The 17,484-nt window shown below is 47.4% G+C and overlaps 1 protein-coding gene across 1 annotated transcript in view; it reads left to right on the top strand.

Annotated features, from left to right (window-relative positions):
• LOC138548018 (cytochrome P450 4B1-like) overlaps positions 1-17,484 on the top strand; it is a 312,989-nt gene that overhangs the window by 151,742 nt on the left and 143,763 nt on the right. The window contains exon 7 of the mRNA XM_069642250.1: positions 12,443-12,549. Coding sequence (XP_069498351.1) covers positions 12,443-12,549 — 107 coding nt within the window. The remainder of the gene's footprint in view (positions 1-12,442; positions 12,550-17,484) is intronic.

The raw sequence follows: 17,484 nt of genomic DNA, 5'->3' as shown, positions 1-17,484 counted from the left end.
GTTCAGACCAGAAAGAAAACATGCATACAACACATAGTGCAGGAGCAACACAGGGTGACACAGGGTGAATGGCCATTGACATTGATTTGTACAGGAGTACAGTGTACCACACCAGAGACAGGGAGAGAGAGAGTGGCACAGACAGTGAAAAACAAGGAAATGACAGATCAAGGAATCCATGGGCTTGTTTACCGATGTAGAATGACATGCTGCACAGCATAGTCGGTGTGCCCATTGAGGTATCCACATAGGTGGCTTACACAGTGATATGAGCTCCAATCAAATTACCACGCCACCATGTGGGCATGCAAAGGACATATAAGAGAACCGACACATGTAGCAAATATGACCAACAATGAAGCATGCCCATCATGCAAGACAGTGCAAATGCTTACCAAATAACTGTGTCTGCATGTTGTAAAATCCCACATGACCTAGTGTGTTTCCTAATTTGTTAAAGGAATGACGTTGTCTGGTGAAGGGCATAAGGAGTGTGGACTTTGAATGGTGCAGGATGCCTCACCAGTCCCTGCCACTTCATGGATTACTGAAACAACATGGGTGAACATATTAAAACACACATTGTGCAGTATAATTGACATAGCACACACGTGCCATGGAAAAACAAAGCAATGTTTACCTTCAGATGCCACCCGGTGCACCCCCATGCAAACATGCTAGATGAGTTCACTAAGCATGCCTGCACGTACACCACTGCACATGTATAGTCCCTGAGGAGTTAATGGCATACATCAAAGGCAATCAATGCAAAAAATAACAAAGACCACAAACAGGAAAGGGCAAAACAAAATATGACATGCCAACATCTGGCCGGGGGGATGGAAAAAAGAAAATAAATGTCCACCTTGGACCGGGGGGGGAGGAGTCCACCCAGGAGGGGGAGGTACAGGGTGCACGTCAACACCCATGTGTGTAGATGTTGAAAAACAAAATTCCCTCCATTGGTACATGGACTGCACAGCTATTTTGGATTGGGAGAGCTATTCCCTCCTTCCTGAATAGAAGGGAAAGGTGGTAGTGATAAGGGAGGGTGACCACATATAGCCCTGGCCTGGTCCTCCATGGCAGCGGCCAGGCGTGACTCAGATGAATGCATCTGCAACATGAAGCCTCAGAGGTCTGCATGCAACACCTCATGTGATGCGCAGAGTTCCTCCGAGATGGTATGAGTCAACAGTTGCATCTGCTGTTCGTACTGTGTACTGCGGGCTGCTTCTAGCACTTCCATTGAAGCTCTGAGGGCCAGAAACTGTTGCCTCAGGGCTTCCCTGTGGGTCCAACCCTCAGCAACCAGGGATGCCCGCAGAGACCTCATTTCGGCCCGTCGGCTCCTGTTGCTCGCCTCCATGTGCAGCATGTGTGAGCAGCATGTGGACTGCAATGCCTGCAGCCAGTGCTCTACCTGTGTTGCTGGGGGGATCATGGAATTGGCCACCCTATCCATGCCATGAGCCAACATCTCATAGGAAGCACCTGTTGTTGTGCAACACCATACATGGACTGCTCCAACACTGCCTCCCCAGCCCCCACATGTCTACCACGTGTACGGGGCCCATGCCTGCCTGACCCAAGGGAACATGGCCCTTGATGTGATGCCGCTGTCTGTGGCTGCAGGACTGCATCCCCCCCTTGGTCATCTGTCCCAGGACCAGGAATAAATCCTGTGGAGCGTGACCCTGCAGCCGTAACCACCACAGATGCATGTGACAACACTGACTGGCCCTGTGAGGGGACATGACCCCCGGTAGACGCAGAGGCTACAACAACTCCAACACTTGCACTCGCTTGTGACAGCATTGAGGAATTGACATCCAGTTCACCACCAGAGCTACTGGTTTCATCGGAGTCGGACTCATACTGAGTCAAGGCCGGGATGCCCTGTAGCACCAGTGGAATATCATGGGCTGCCACAACACGTTCTCCACTGGTGCTCTGTGGCAGCTCAGTATCCCGTTCCTACTCAACCTCCTCTCTTGTATCTAGTGGTTCATCACCTGCACATGGAAATAAAAGAACATAAAGTGTCATGTAAATAGCATCGCCCACATACATAGGTATCATAACAATGGTGTCCCGCAACACATAAACATGCATGTTACCATGGCATCATTGCTATACACAAACTATGTAGCAGAAGCACATACATCATGGCGTATGTAGACTTGCCACGGCATCCCCTGTCCTGGATGATGTAAGTACTGCACACATTTACAACACATGTATGTGTTCATGCAAATCCTTTCTCATGTCAAACAAACCAGTAGAGTCAAATATGTTAATTCTGACTCCAAATGTGGACGTGCAACATGCCATTAGGGTACATGAGAAAATGTCCACACATAATGACAGCCAAGTCCACTACAATTACATCCAACACCAGTGTACCACTGGCACAGGGAGGGCACACAATGTGGAAATGCCCTGAGTGTGGTGGCCCAGGTGTGTGATGTTGATAATAGTGTGATGACATGTGCTGGGAGATAGGAAGAGGGTACAGTGACACACAAGACGGACAGGGCCATGCACCCATGGGCGGGTGTTGAGTGTGGCATGCCAACATGGACGACACCACACACATTTACAACAATGGGAGCAGTGCCACGGCTGCGAGTGGGATTAGCACAGTGTAGTAAAATGCTATGTCACTCATGGCACAATGTCCCGACCGCTGCCACTGTTCATGAAAGGTATGGGTAGCTTGACACCACCCATGGACATGTGTGGATGGACTTAACACCACATGCAGTGCATCGTGTACAGCACCTGCTTCAGACACAAACACTTGACTGGCATATTTTAGTCACTAACATCACTGATGTAAATACCCAGATGCCACGTTGTGTACTCATGCCAGAACTGTCTATTAGTATGAGACGTTTCTTGATGAGTGCTGTCCCAAAGCCATGTCATACATGCCAACATTCTGTCACCAAAAATCTGTAGGAATCTTAAAGTTTCAAAAATAGTCCGGCGAGGAGGTAATGATAGGAACAGGGCGTGTCAGCAGCCCATTGTCATTGAATGAGCCCGCCGCCGCGGGTGCATTCAATGACAATGAGGCGCCTCCCCGCCTTCTGCCACCACGCCAGCTTGGGGGAGCCCTCGAAAGACTCCCCCGATCTGGCGTGGTGGGGGGCTAATGGCGCCTTTTGTCAAAGGCACCCGCGGCAGTAGAGCGCATTTAGCCCGCCGCCGTGGGTGCCTAATGGCCTCTTCATGTGGTGTGAGCTCCTCGTGCTCTTGTGGTGACCCACCTCTAGTCACCAAGGCGGAGTTGGCACCCAGCTTGTGTTTGGTTCAACGGTGGAGATCATTCCAATGCTTCACAACCTCACGAGCAGTGCGCCTCTCATTGCCCAAGGTGTTGATCTTATCTGTGACTTGCTGCCAGTGTGCCATACACTGAGCAGGCGTATGCGTGCTCCATGCCTGCGTGAGCATGTCACGGTGGTGAATGCGCACGTAGTCCACGAGGATCTGGATTTCTTCATTATTGAAGCTTCTCTTCCTCGAAATGGTGGTCTCCTGTGCCATGCATTGGGATTGAGCCTGTTCCGCTACTGCATGCTTAGCCTTCTTGGAAGGTTGTACAGACCCAGTGTGGTTGGGACCACTCAGGGCAGTAGGGACTGGACCACTAGCGGCCTGTGCCATGCCATCACCCACTGATGCTGGGACAGTAGTTGCCTCTGCAGATTCATGACCCTGGCTGGTGGGGAGAGCAGATGATCCTGAAGGTCCTGTACCCTGGGTGTTAGGGACATGGTTTTTCCTGGAACGTCCCTTACACTTGGTGGCACAGACAGCAACCGCCCCTCCGTCTCTGTGCACCTGGGCTGTGACCACTACACACATGGCTGCAGTTCCCTCAGCCTGGGTGTTGGGGACAGCGGTGTTGCATGGACATTTCTTCCCCTTGGGGGCACAGACAGCAACTGCCCCTGCGTCTCTGTGTACCTGGGCTGTGACCACTACACCCATAGCTGCAGCTCCATCAGCCTGGGTGCTGGGGACCGCAGCATCAGCTGCAGCTCTGTTACTCTGTGGGGGGGGCACCGCCCTCCCTCCACGTCCCCGACCCCGGCCACCTCTGCCAACTTTCCCTCTTGTGGCCTTCCCACTCATGGCAAAGATGGATTTGTACAATGGGAGGAACAGCAAGCAATTGTCCTGGAGTGAGGGGGTAGGGTACGTGATGTAAAATGTACCAGTATGGTAGAGCAAGGCTCACTATTAAACATGGTAAATAAATGAACGGGATGCGTAATGCACAGGCACCCCAAATATCAACCCTCGGTAGCTCACGTGAAAAGAATAAGCATTACGCGGTACGCTGTGGCACCCAGCCACACAAAAAATGCGTACGTGAAGCCCACGGAAAGTACTGTTATGTTAAGAATGGGGGTATGCGTCACCAGAGTATGAATAATGCATATGCGCCTCACTGTTAGCCTCTGGAAAAATAAGAATACATGCGCGTGTGTGCAGAGGCAAATCCCCCACCAAAATAAGAAGTTTGCACTGTCACAGTAGTTAACAAAATGTGTCGCACCCCAAAATTCTCTGAAGTCCACATGTCCGTCCGCTCCAATTTGCATGTGCAGTTTAATGTTCTCCTACGCACACCTTTATCCAAAATATGAACGCCAACGCCCAGCGCGTGTCACGTAACTTATGCGATTAGGCCCTTTCCTCTGATTTCACGTGTACATGCTAATTTCACATGCGTGAATTAACTGTCACTCTGTTTCCGGCTGCCCACGCAAGTAACATGGAAGACCCACATGCTCCTGCCTTTTTACCTGCCTCCTACTTCCATGAGCTGCCTCGTACGAGTCATCTGCTGCTGCCTGCCCACTTTGTGTGCCTGCTGCCCACATGCCCTGCAATTTGAGTGCCTGCTGTCCAGCCATTGCCAGGGCTCCTGTCCTCGGCCCTGTGACCACCTCAGCTGATCCCACAGACTAACGCAAGTCGTCAATGAAGGACGGAAGCAGATCTGGGACCAGATTGTGGGTGCCATCAACGCCCAGGGGGTAGCACCCTGTGACTACCACCATGTGTGCAAGCGCTGGGAGGACCTCAAATTCAGGACCCACAACAAGGCTCTGCACTTCCTCCAGGCTGGTGGCAAACACCGGGGGGCGTAGGGACCAGGTCAGCACCACCGACATGCGGGTCCTGGAAAAATTCTACCCGGCGCTGCACACCCAGATCTGCGATTTGAAGGCCCGTCTGGAGTCGTCAGGTGAGTGTCCATGTTTTACTGACCTCCACTGTGCATGTGCATGTGATGTATGGTGGGAGCGTGCACCTTGGCCTTACAGCAAGTATGCCTCTTGTACAGATGTCTATTTGCATGTCCCAGACAGTGTTCTACATGTGTTCTATGAACCATGTGTAATTTCAATAGTTTTACTTTTACATTGCGTGTTGTACAGCAGCATTTCATGACGTGCATGTGGTTTGTCACATGTATCTCAGACGTGCTCGTGTGAGAGGTGTGACAGATGTGTGATGTTGTCAACATCATGAACATGCATGGTGTTCATGTGAATGTGTCTAAGATGTGACTGTGTGACTGGCCATCACTCCTGGATGGATGTAACAGGTGCATTTCAATGTGTGACCTAGGGCTTCATTACGACCCAGGCGGTAGGAGGTTAACGGCGCCGGTAGAGCTGCCGGCGCCGTTAGCCCCCTACCGGCTCATTACGAGGTCTGCTCACAGGTCCCACTAAGGACGCATGGTAAAACCAGGCGTCCTTAGCGCGCCCCGCGAGCAGACTAGGATGCTAACAACAGGCCCATCATTAACGGGCCCGTTGTTAGCATCATCCCCATTCCCATTGAGCCCTATGGAGGCTGAAATGGGTATTGGGATGTATTAGGGTCTGGGTTCCTTGAATGGGGAAATACCCAGCCCTCTAAGGTCCGAATGGCCCGGTATTTCCCCATTCAGGGAACCCGGACCCTGTACCCGTTATGGGGGTAGCCATGCCACTAAAAGTGGCATGGCTACCTCCATACTTGTAATGAGGCCCCTAGTCTTGTTATGTGATTACTGTTCAGGGGACTCTGATGAAATAGCTCAGTGCAGTGCTTGAGGACTGTCAGGTGATGTGTGTGGATGTCAATTACTCCATGTTTATTTTGTACATAGTTTTATTTGTGTGTGTTTTAGTGTGCACCATGCAGTAATGGATTTGAATTTTTTTTGGTATTGTAAATATTTTTTATGGACATGGACATTTTTACATTTTTCTTTTTTCATGGAAATATTTATAACTTTAACTTGCAGTCTGTATGAACACAATACAACTGTTTAATATAATTTATTTTTTTATCTCACGCTCATTGGTTCTCACAGTTGTTTTTGCAGTGTGCCGGTTAGGTAGTCCCTTTAGTGGCCCTGGTTCTGACCATCGTTAGTCATGTGTGTGCTTCTTGCATGCATGTGTCATGTTTGGGGTTTATTTGCGTGGTGAGTATACACATGTGGCTGACCGGTGGTGGAGTGTGAAGTGGGAGTTTGGGTGTGCACAGTAAAATGGCATTTTCTTTCACATGTGCAGCATCACTGTGTATTAGCCCTCACTGTGTTTGTGAGGGAGGTGGGTGGGGTAACTGTGGGAGTGTTACATGTTCAGGATATTGGCACATGATTTTCTTGATGCTATTTAGCACACATGTAGTGCTTCCCCTTCACCAGCATGTGTTTGTGCAGTTATCATTATCTCTAGTGTTGGTCAACCTCTTGCACTGGGATTCAATATTGGCATTTCCTTGTATTTACACAGCGGCTAACCAATTTATCTGTCTCAGTGCGTGGCGCACTGTCGGATTGTCATGTCCTCATTCAGACCTCAAAACATTCTTCTTTCCCTCCTCCTCTTCCCTGCTTAACTCCTGACTGAATCTGCACTGGTCACCTGGCTGCCCTCTGACCTCGGGCCCAGGTCCCCTCCCCCACCACTTGCACCCCAGCACTGCCTCCCTGACATCCCCATACTTTGACTGTTTTTCTGTATTCCTACAGCACTTGACACCTGATTTCTGCACTTACCCTTGCACTTGCCAACAGCTGGCCGCACTTATCCCCTTCCACACTTCTCCTGCACTTGCGCCATCTCAATGTCACCTGGCCTAGTAAGATCGTTGTCTCTGTCTTCCCTCTGTTCCTCCTCCCTTGCCTCATTGCACCTTCAAACACTTGTGTATAGGCGCCTTATAAATTCCATATAATTTCATATCATGTCATGTCCTTCACACATGGGAGGAACAGTGATGTGTTTATTAGGAAATCTATTCTAGAAATAGCAGCTCATTGAGGCTCAGGCTGTGAGATGCCTGGCCAGTGTATGTTCATGTGGCACACATTGGGGCTGCTCTTTGTTCTGTCATTGTAAGACTGTTTGTCCCTGGGGATTTGTGACATGACATTGTCACATGTCTAGCAGAGCCTCACTTTAACATTAACTTGTTACATGTATATGTTGGGAGATGGTTGCGGACAGGAATTGTGGCTGAGCTGCTGCCACACTCTTGAATGTGGCCCAGGTGCATGCATTTATTTTAGTCTGCAGGATACATTTTCCGGTGGATATTCAGGGTTGTGTCACAACCAGGCAGTCAAGGTGCACGACACACCACCAATGGACTGATGGTATGTTAATATGTCAGCGTCCAGCATGCAGGTGATGTCCTGTCTGGAGCGGGCTGCATGCAAGTTGGGGGCACAGGTGATGGGGGGTATCCCCTGTGGAGAGGGCTGCTTACAGGGTGGGGGCACGGGTGATGGGGTTGGAGGTATCCCGTGTGGAGAGGGTTGCCTGCAAGGTGGGGGCACGGGTGATGGGGTCGGGGGTATCCCATGTGGAGAGGGCCGCCTGCAGGGTGGGGGCATGGGTGATGGGTGCTGGGGTGGGGATATCCCATGTGAGAGGGCTGCCTGCAGGGTGGGGACACGGGTGTTGGGGGCTGGAGTATCCCATGTGGAGGGGGCTGCCTGCAGGGTGCGGGCACAGGTGATGGGGCTGGGGTATCCCTTGCGGAAGGGGTGCCTGCAGGGTGGGGGCACAGGTGATGGTGCTGGGGTATCCCAGGTGGAGGGGCTGCCTGCAGGGAGGGGGCACGGGTGATGGGGCTGGGGTGTCCCAGGTGGAGGGGGCTGCCTGCAGGGTGGGGGCACGGGTGATGGGGGCTGGGGTTTCCCATGTGGACAGGGCTGCCTGCAGGGTGGGGGCACGGGTGATGGGAGCTGGGGTGGGGGCACAGGTGATGGGGTCTGGGGTATCCAATGTGGAGAGGGCTGCCTGCAGAGTGGGGGCACGGATGATCGGGGCTGAGGTGTGAGTGTCCCGTCAGGAGGGGGCTGCATGCCGCGGATTGCGAGGTTCAGATGCACAATTTGGCTGGGGTGCAGCCGGGGATTGAGCAGTGTTTTCACATGATTTGGCTGGGGTGCAGCCGGGGATCGCACGCTGTTTTCATGCGATTTGGCTGGGGTACGGCCGGGGATCGAGCACTGTTTTCACACGATTTGGCTGGGGTACAGCCGGGGATTGCACGCTGTTTTAAAGCGATTACGCTGGGGTGCGGCCGGGGTCGCACAGTGTTTTCATGCGATTTGGCTAGGGTGCGGCCGGGGTTCGCGCACTGTTTTCACGCCATTTGGCTGGGGTACAGCCAGGGATTGCACGCTGTTTTAACGTGATTACGCTGGGGTGCGGCCAGGGATCACACAGTGTTTTCACGCAATTTGGCTGGGGGGCTGTATGCTGGCCCAGGGATGGGTTGGAGGCTTGCGCTGTGTTAAGCACTTCACTTGCTTTTTACTGTGCGTGGGGGTGTGTTCGGAGCGTTGCTCGCGCAGCTTGCTGTTTGTTGCGCCACGGCTACTGATGCCTCAGGAAATCCATGAATATGCGTGCTGCGCAAAGATTTCTGTGCACCGCGGCTGGCGCACACTCCTTCTCGGCATGCAGCCCTTGCACTTATATGCGTGTGATTCTATGAATCAGAGCCTAAATCGCTACAACCCTGTTCTTGCTCTGATCATGATATTTATCTGAGGGCTGGTGGTAATGCTTCTATGCATCTTGTGGTGCAGGATTGCCAAACTATATATACATTGTACTCCTTTTGTTTCCTCCAGAAGTCAATTATCAAGCTGTCAATCAGAAAAGTATTCAACTTTCCCTTCAATGCTTCTGTCTACATACCCGTGCAACTGACATAGCACACACCAGAACTGATGGAATCCCCCACTCCAAATAGAAAATGGATTTGCTGGTCCACTGCCATGCACTACCATGCACCTTCTCGCCTCAATAGTTTGAATTAGAGCACACTTTAAGAGATGCATTTCCCAATTAAATCTTGCGATGGTGGGGGTTGTATTCCAAGTTAAAATTAGTGGGATACAGGGGATTAGAGGGGGGAAGAGAGGAGAGGAGGAGACAGAGGAGGGAATGGGCAAAAGGAATTGGAAGGGAGAGGATAGGTGGACGAGAATCCATTATGCATGACACTGTTGCGACTTGTTGAGGTGGTAGATGAAGATGAGTGTAACACAATGACATCTGCTCTGCAGGAGCACAAGGATGAGTAGTCGCTAAACCATCTACTCAGCCCTCACACTTCTACAAAACAAGAGTCACCTCAATCAAAAAGGTGAAATATGCACTTTTAAGCGATATACATCTTTTGCGGTTTGCAGTAACGTTGGTTGAGGGAAGGTTATGCACTCAAAAGGGGTGGGAATGGGAAACAGTAACAACCCAACCAGGAAAGTACAACAATCCAAAATAAAAGAATGTCCAGCCAAGGAACTGATTCTACTTTGCGGCACAGCTGCTTGAAGATCAAGCGGATGCCAAAGGCAGGTTCGGTGAATCCTCTTAGTGTGACTGTGTCGAGCAGGCTTGAATCATAACTTGAAGCAGTTCAGTGGCAAAATTACAGGCATTCTGGCTGTCTTAACTCTCCGATGCTGGGAGTTCAAATGCAGAGGCTCACGGACAAGATAGGTACTTGATCCCCTCTTCTTTCACACTTGGGGGAGGATGGCACACACATGCAGGAGTCCTTCACCTGCAGTGAGGTCCTTGATACTGATGTGGCTGTCAGAGAGTTTGGTTTTTCTCCAGCAACAGGTCACACCCAATGGCCTGGGGATGGTTAGGGATCAAAGCTTGACTCTGCATTGTACACTCAGTCTTCACCTCACTAGCTAAGGGATTTGGAAAGTCAACTCTCCCAACAGAGGTCCAAAATATTCCTCCTTAAGTGTTTGTCCAAAAGTGAATTCTAAGCAGGACTGGGAGACACCTTCTTGTATTGGAAAAAGTCCACAGGTGATTGGATAAAATCAAGCCAGATTTACAGGGGTCCAGTCCCTGTTATTGAGGCAAGTGCTCTGTGGCTTGTGACATTATACCTAAAGCAGTTTGGAGGGGATAGAAAGGAAAGAGAGGTACAGAGATAAACAAGATGTCGGAAGGTTCCTCTATATATGCTGGGCTGCTTCTGCTTGCACTAATCTAAAGAAAAGAGCTCAAGACCCACCTCTTCAAGGAGTCTCTCCTCTTCAGCACCTAGGCCATTACTCACCCCCATCGCCACCTGACTCGATAGACACCATCCGCCCCTCTCCGCCATGCCACCCTGTACAGATATACCCCTCTGTATCCTACCCTCAATGTATATCTGTTCTATTGTTACCTCTGAAAGCACTCCGTTATGCATCTGTACTGTTTTATCTCTCTGTAAAGTGTTTCATTGTGTATCTGTATTGTTGTATCTCTCTGTAAAGCGCTCCATTGTGTATCTGTATTGGTGTATAACTCTGTAAAGCGCTCTTTTGCTTCTCGAAACTAGGTCCATGCTCAGAAATACAATAATAAAAATAATAATAAAAAATAGGAAAAATAAGTACCATATAGTATCAATCACAATCTATTTGCAATAGATGTACACCAGAAATTTTGAGAACTTCAAATATGCGATTATTTCTTCTTATTTAATGTGTCAAGTTGATCAACACGTTTCAGGAACTTTCTTCCCTTCATCAGGAGAATAATACGTATCTGGCAATGACACAAATGATCGCTATTTTCAAGGATAATTCATCTGCACATATAAGTGAACTGAATCCAATACACAAATCCTCCACAGTTAATTGAAAACAAAATGGTTCATGAAATGTAGAGAGTGATCTCTCATGTGAACCATAGAGATTAATCTCATGATAAATCTCACATTTGTTTTACTTTGTTAGGGAACCTTACCCTATTCTGTTTTGCTGTGCTGTCAAGTTGATCCGATGGTGGCTGACCTGGAATACTCTTCATGTCAATGGTACTGTCCTTCAGAAAAAAGGACTATTGAGTTGCACCTCCTTCCTCCTGTAAGGACTAAACATTATTCCATGTGGACAAGGATGCACCTTTCCTTTTTGCCCGCAGTTGTATCCGAATTCCATTCTATTAGGACATATTGTAGCCCTCTCTTATTCTGAATACATTTTGGTAAGGTACATGATCTGGATGAGCACAGTGCAGACATCGTAGGGGAAATGTGGTGTTGAGACTGGCTGTGTGTGGCCCATGGTGTTCATGCTTCAAGGCAACTAAACATCCTAGTATGCATTGCTTGTTGGAAGGTGCCTTACAAACTACAATGCTATAGTTACGTAGGTACCATTCCCCAAGTAGGGAACCATGATTTCACTAGGAGGCCCAATTCGTCTTCAGTAGCTTTCCAAAGTGATGTCCCTCTCAGTATCATTTTTTGTGCTCTAGCTACAACCCATATGTTGCCTGTGTATGTGTATCAAAGGGTCAGTTTGATGATGCCTATTGTATAAAACAAATTCAAAATGTTTATATATATAATGTATATATATAGGCTACCATCCCTTTATCTGACTTCTCATGCTTAAAGTGTTGTCTTGCAAGTAGTGTTTCTTTCATTTTAGAAGAATTAGAAGGCACATCCAAAGACATGCTGAAGATGTGATGAAGATTATATTGGGATTTCTTAAAGCACCTTCTTCCAGACAAGCCTGCTCTTTAATTGCCTTCTCTGTCAACTCCCTGTGGTATGGACAGAGGTAAAGGGGGGTAGAAGATGTCACCAGGCGAACATACTGTATTGTTTGCTCTTGCAAGAATGACCACTTATATTTATGCTAAGAAACCAAATAGCTTAAAAGATTCCAGCCTGAGAATACCTGGCTTTCACTGGTGTAGCAGCAATCCATCTTTCAGATGCTAGGCTCAGTTCAATAGGTAAATGATGTACCTTCAACATGTTTTCTCAATTAGCATTGTAGACGATACTCTGGCCACCATGGAATGTGTGATAACAATGATGTGTTTTTGATCCAATGTAATCTTCTGGCTCTTTTCTCTTGCAGATAAAGTGATCCAACAGAGAAAAGAGTCTTTGAAGAATGAGAAAGAATTGGAGAAGATCCAGCAGAAAAGACATTTAGACTTTCTGGATATTCTTCTTTGTGCCAGGGTATGTTCGCTATATTTTTAAGTGGCTTTATTTAGAGTGAGCCACATCTTCATAGGGGTCAGATCACCATACAGAATGTGTACTAGAAATCCCCAGGGATGGTGAAATTATGTATGCTGCCTCATACAAAGGTCCTGTTTACACTCTCCATAAATCCTTCTCTTTCAATATTGCCCGCATTGTATGTTTTGGGGCCAATCTAGTGCTCCTTGGTGCCCCCTTCCTTTGGCGCTTTCCGTGGCTGAATAGAGTTGTCTTGCTGTGAAGCCGTACCTGAAAATCAAGAAAATTAACATGTCCTGGCAAAAAAGAATGATGCTTTTTGTAATCCAGAGTTGCACCATCAGCCAAGAGAAATCTGGAAAGATGTTTCATTCTGATGGACACAATATGAATAAGTATGCATGATTATATGAGCATCATTACAAGACCCAGGATGGACATGGGTCGCGTGAAGGGAAGACAACGAGGCTGTAGTGGAGCAATGCCTGCTTAGCCATTATTGGCCTTATACACTAGCATGTTGCTGGAGAGCATAATGATAATAATATTGTATTTTTATCATAATGCACTTCTTTCAGGTTTACTTATGCGTTCAAGCACTTCAAAAATAGGTGTCATTACCCAGTTTTTCGATCTCAGAGGGTTGGAAAATGAATCACCCGTGCTCGGATTTGAAAATGTGTCGTGCATATTGAAGACTGAGGCATGGGGTGAGAGCTTACCTCATTGAGCTGTTTTACTAATATGGAGTAGGATTGCCCTCAGAGATGTATACATCACAGAGCCAGGTTCTGGCCTAAAGACTGGAACAGAGACCTATTGAAGGTTCTGTAGTCAAGCATGATTTACTGATGAGGTGGACCAGGAGGTTGTGCAAACGGATTGGGGTTGGAATCCCGTGGCTGAAATATTCAAGGGAGAAAAGACCGAAAGTTCTTTTTCTGAAAAAAACTTTTGGTCTTCTCTCCCCTGAACATTTCAGACTCTGCCCCTGCCACCACCCACACCCCCACTCCCACCCCTGTACTTACCTTGTGGAAGCTGTGTGCTGCTGACTCGCTGTGTCCCGCCTGTTCCCTTTCACTTCCGTGATCGGGAACCGGCGCCGCAGGGTCCTTTCCTTTTTTTTCTTTTACATTTTACGGGTTCGGCTGCAGGTGACACACCTGCAACCCTCACTCATGGTATAGTGAACAAGGGTGCGGAGGACATCCCTGCGCCTGCAGCTCTTGCCACCACATTGGGGATTTGTTCGAAATTTTCAGCCGTTCGAACGGCTGGAATTCAGCCAAATCCCCCAATCACTCTTGTATTTTCAGTCTTTTTGGACGTTTCCGTGCAAACCAGTCGCTACACAGAAGTGCAGGAAGAGAAGGATTTGGTATGCAGTACATTGCTATTTGCGGTGGGGGTAACTTTGGATGTAAGCCATGTTAAAGTCACTCCAACCTTGCCGGAAGAGATTTTACAATAACATTTGGTTCATGGTGACATGGTCATATTTGTAGGACATTCAGAGCACCTCCTTATGGGTATGGTGCAAAAATAAATACCACTGCGATTTTCATTTAGTATTTCTGAGGAAGGTGTGCCAGAGCCACTAGCAAGTTACGGCGAATGTCCCTGTTCTTCAGAATTGAGAACAATAACACAAAGAGTTAATGTCTAGGGTATTATTAACCTTTCTTTGTCCATGCCCACTGTGTATTATACAACACTAACCAACCACTAGCTATGGCCTCCGGCCGTGCCCACTGCATACTATATGCGCTACCTAGCTGCTAGCCATGGTCTGTAACACCATACTAGCCAGTGGCTATGGACTTTGGCTGTGCCGACTGTATATTCTAAAATATTGATGGGCACTAGCTATAGCCTTCAAGCATGGCCACTGACTACAGCTTTGAATGTTGCTCACTGTATATTTTGAAACAGTGATGGGCTAGTAGGCATTGCTTTTAACCATGCACATTGGTATTTTTGAATACTAACCGGCCACTAGCTATGGCCGTTGGTCCTGGCCAGTGACGACAACCTTTGTCATGGCCAAGTCCACAGCCTAAATTGTTATTAAGGAAATCAAACTTTTCATGAGCTAACGTATGCATGATGTAATGTCTAATTCTATTATTGATGTAATCAGTTATATCCAATGTAATTAGTGTTGTCGCCAGTGATGGCATCAGTGATGTGATTTGTAATGTTATCAGTGTTCGCATACAACATGTAATTAGTGATGTTATCAGTGATGTGATCTGTGATTTCATCATTGTGGTCATAAGCTGCTCAACAGGGGGTGCAAAGTTAATGTGGCTTTAGCTGAGCTTCCGGGGTTTTGTTGCATTAAGTTCTCACCTAAACGTCATTGCAACTAAAGTTTTTTCCTTGAATTTCAAATGTTTTGTTACAATCTATTGCTCACCTTAACATCCCTGCAACAAAATGTTCTTCCTTGAATTTCAAGGGTTTTGTTATTCCATTGATTTTTAGAACGCTTCCAGAACACTAGCATGCTCTTCGGCCATGGGCAGTGGGCACAGCCTTTGGCTAGTGGGCTGGCCTTTTAAAACGCAACCCATTGCTCAAAGACTTTCATCAATCACAAACTGATTTTGGCCTATTTTGACAATGGTATTGTTATGTGTGAAAGATTGCAGGCTTTGAGAACTCACAATGTTTTTAGACAATGCACAGTGAGATTTAATTATTTGAAATGGACCACACACTTCGGTTAAGCAGCATTCTCCAAGCCCCTTGTTTTATGGCTGGTCTCTTGGTGACTGTTGTTATACATCGCACAACCCCAACTAACGACATTTAAGCAACACAGAAATGGGATAAAAATGACTGGTTGGAAGAATAACATATACCCAGATACTTTCTGCACCCATAGCTAAAAATCAAAAGCTGGCATCCATGAATATACTTACAGTAAGTGAACATATATCTTAAATTGAAATAAACAAATGTAGTACATTTAACCTTCCCCTTAGAAGAAAGTGTGAAAGACAAAATAGGTTTGGACTTGTTAAAAAGTAATGAAAACCAGAGAAATAACATGAAGAGGAAATCTTCCAATAAATATGCTGACAAAGTATACCTTTTAAACCCAACAATCTGTAGTGAAATATTCCATGGACAACAACATCCCAATACGCAAAAAAGTGTGTGTGGTCTTGTGGGAAAGCGTCTGCACTGGGAACATGACAACCTGAGTAAAATCCCAGTATCCAAATACTTGAGCAAGCTTGCCAACCTCAAACAAACCCAAGGGGTTGCCTACGCCCTCTGAACATCTTTTACACTGTCCGCCCACGTGTGTCCTATGCTGGTGCTCTGAAAAGCACCCACAATCTGGGGCAAATAACTGCACCAGTGTCCAGGATTGCAAACTAGCTTGCCACATCGTGGGCAAATACTCATGACTTACTTGCCCTCTCATCATTTCCCCTCTTCATCCCCATGTCTGTCTTTCAACAATACTCTGCTTTATAAAGCTAATTTGAAAAGTACACATACCATAGGGCCACTCAAATATATAAATCCTTATAGAACTATGTAAGCAAAAAGTGTTTGATTCTGGCATTATTTCCCCCATCTTGACTGTGAGACTACAAATACCAGAATGCAATTCAGCAAAAGGCAGAAAATTGTCGCAGAGTACAAAACTTTCAAGGACTGACAGTATTAAAAAAAAAAATAATGCAGACGCCGTGTGTTATGAGATATTTAAAACTACAAAAATAAACAGCATTTGGCGCGCAGCCCCTTTGGAAAAGACAGGCATAGATTGGCCCACAGAGTCAGGTGGGTGCTGGAGCCAATGGATGTAGAAGGGTAGTTAAAGGCAGATGATGCCCAGTAATCCAATGAGAGTAAGTGAAGGGCAGAGTGACAACTTGCAGGGGTGAGTTTAGGAAGTATGGAGGTGGACCAAGAGACCGGGTGGAGGACGGACATAGGAGCGTAATGCTGACGAGTTGGTGAACGAGACTGGTACAGACGTGCAGGTGTGTTATTGCTGGTGAGAGAGAGTGGTGCCAGTTTGTGAGAGTTAAACAGTGAGTGAGAGAGTGTTTTCTGAGAGTAATGGTAGTAGTGAGGGAGACAGAAGTAGGGGAGTGACGGTAGCAGCTAGAGGGAGATGGAGTGGGTGCTGGCAGTGAGTAATGATAGTGGCGATGGGTGTGAGGATAAAGGTTCAGGTGAGAAGTTAAGATGTGTGAAAATATTGAGAGTGAGTATATCAGGTAGGCTGAGAGAGAGAGGCTAGCAGAGAACGGTGAGCTGGGCAACAAATCCCTTGGAGAGTGAGCCGGGCACTATATCCCTGAGAGACTGAGATGGACACTATATCAGTGGCTGGGAGAGCAGGGTACCGAGAACGGTGAGCAGGGCAACATATCCCTTGGAGAGTGAGCCAGGCACTATATCCGTGGGAGACTGAGAAGGGCACTATATCAGCGGAAGGGTGAGCAGGGTACCATATCCCTGAGTAGGGAGCGAGAGATGAGAAGAGGGGTGTAATGAGAGGTGAGAAAGGGGCAAAGTTATAGGTGATAGAGAGTTTGAGAAGATTAGAGGGACAGAAGAGAGATAGAGGGACAGGGGTAGGAGGAGGGGAAAGTATACATAGAAAGGAGAGATAAAAAGAGTGGAGGGAGTAGAAAGAGAGAGGAAATAGTTGGAGGCTTAAAGGAGGATTCAACCCTGGATACAAGAAAGATGGAGTAGTGAAGAAACTACAAAGAGCAGGGTATATTTTTTTTCCACAATAAACCTTTAATATTCCTATTGATACCTGGAAAATACCTTTGCAGGTTTAGGGTTCCCCTAGAAAGTGTTTGAGGGAGTAGGCTTCAGTCTTTAGGCCCTCATCTTAGTCAGATTATTGTATAGCAAGGGTTTTTGATCGCTAGTCAGACTAATCAT

Source organism: Ambystoma mexicanum, chromosome 1q (assembly GCF_040938575.1).
Source record: "Ambystoma mexicanum isolate Mex_15411 chromosome 1q, UKY_AmexF1_1, whole genome shotgun sequence".
Lineage (NCBI taxonomy): Eukaryota > Metazoa > Chordata > Amphibia > Caudata > Ambystomatidae > Ambystoma > Ambystoma mexicanum.
Note: the sequence above shows the minus strand (reverse complement) of the source record. Positions and strands in the feature narration are given on the sequence as shown.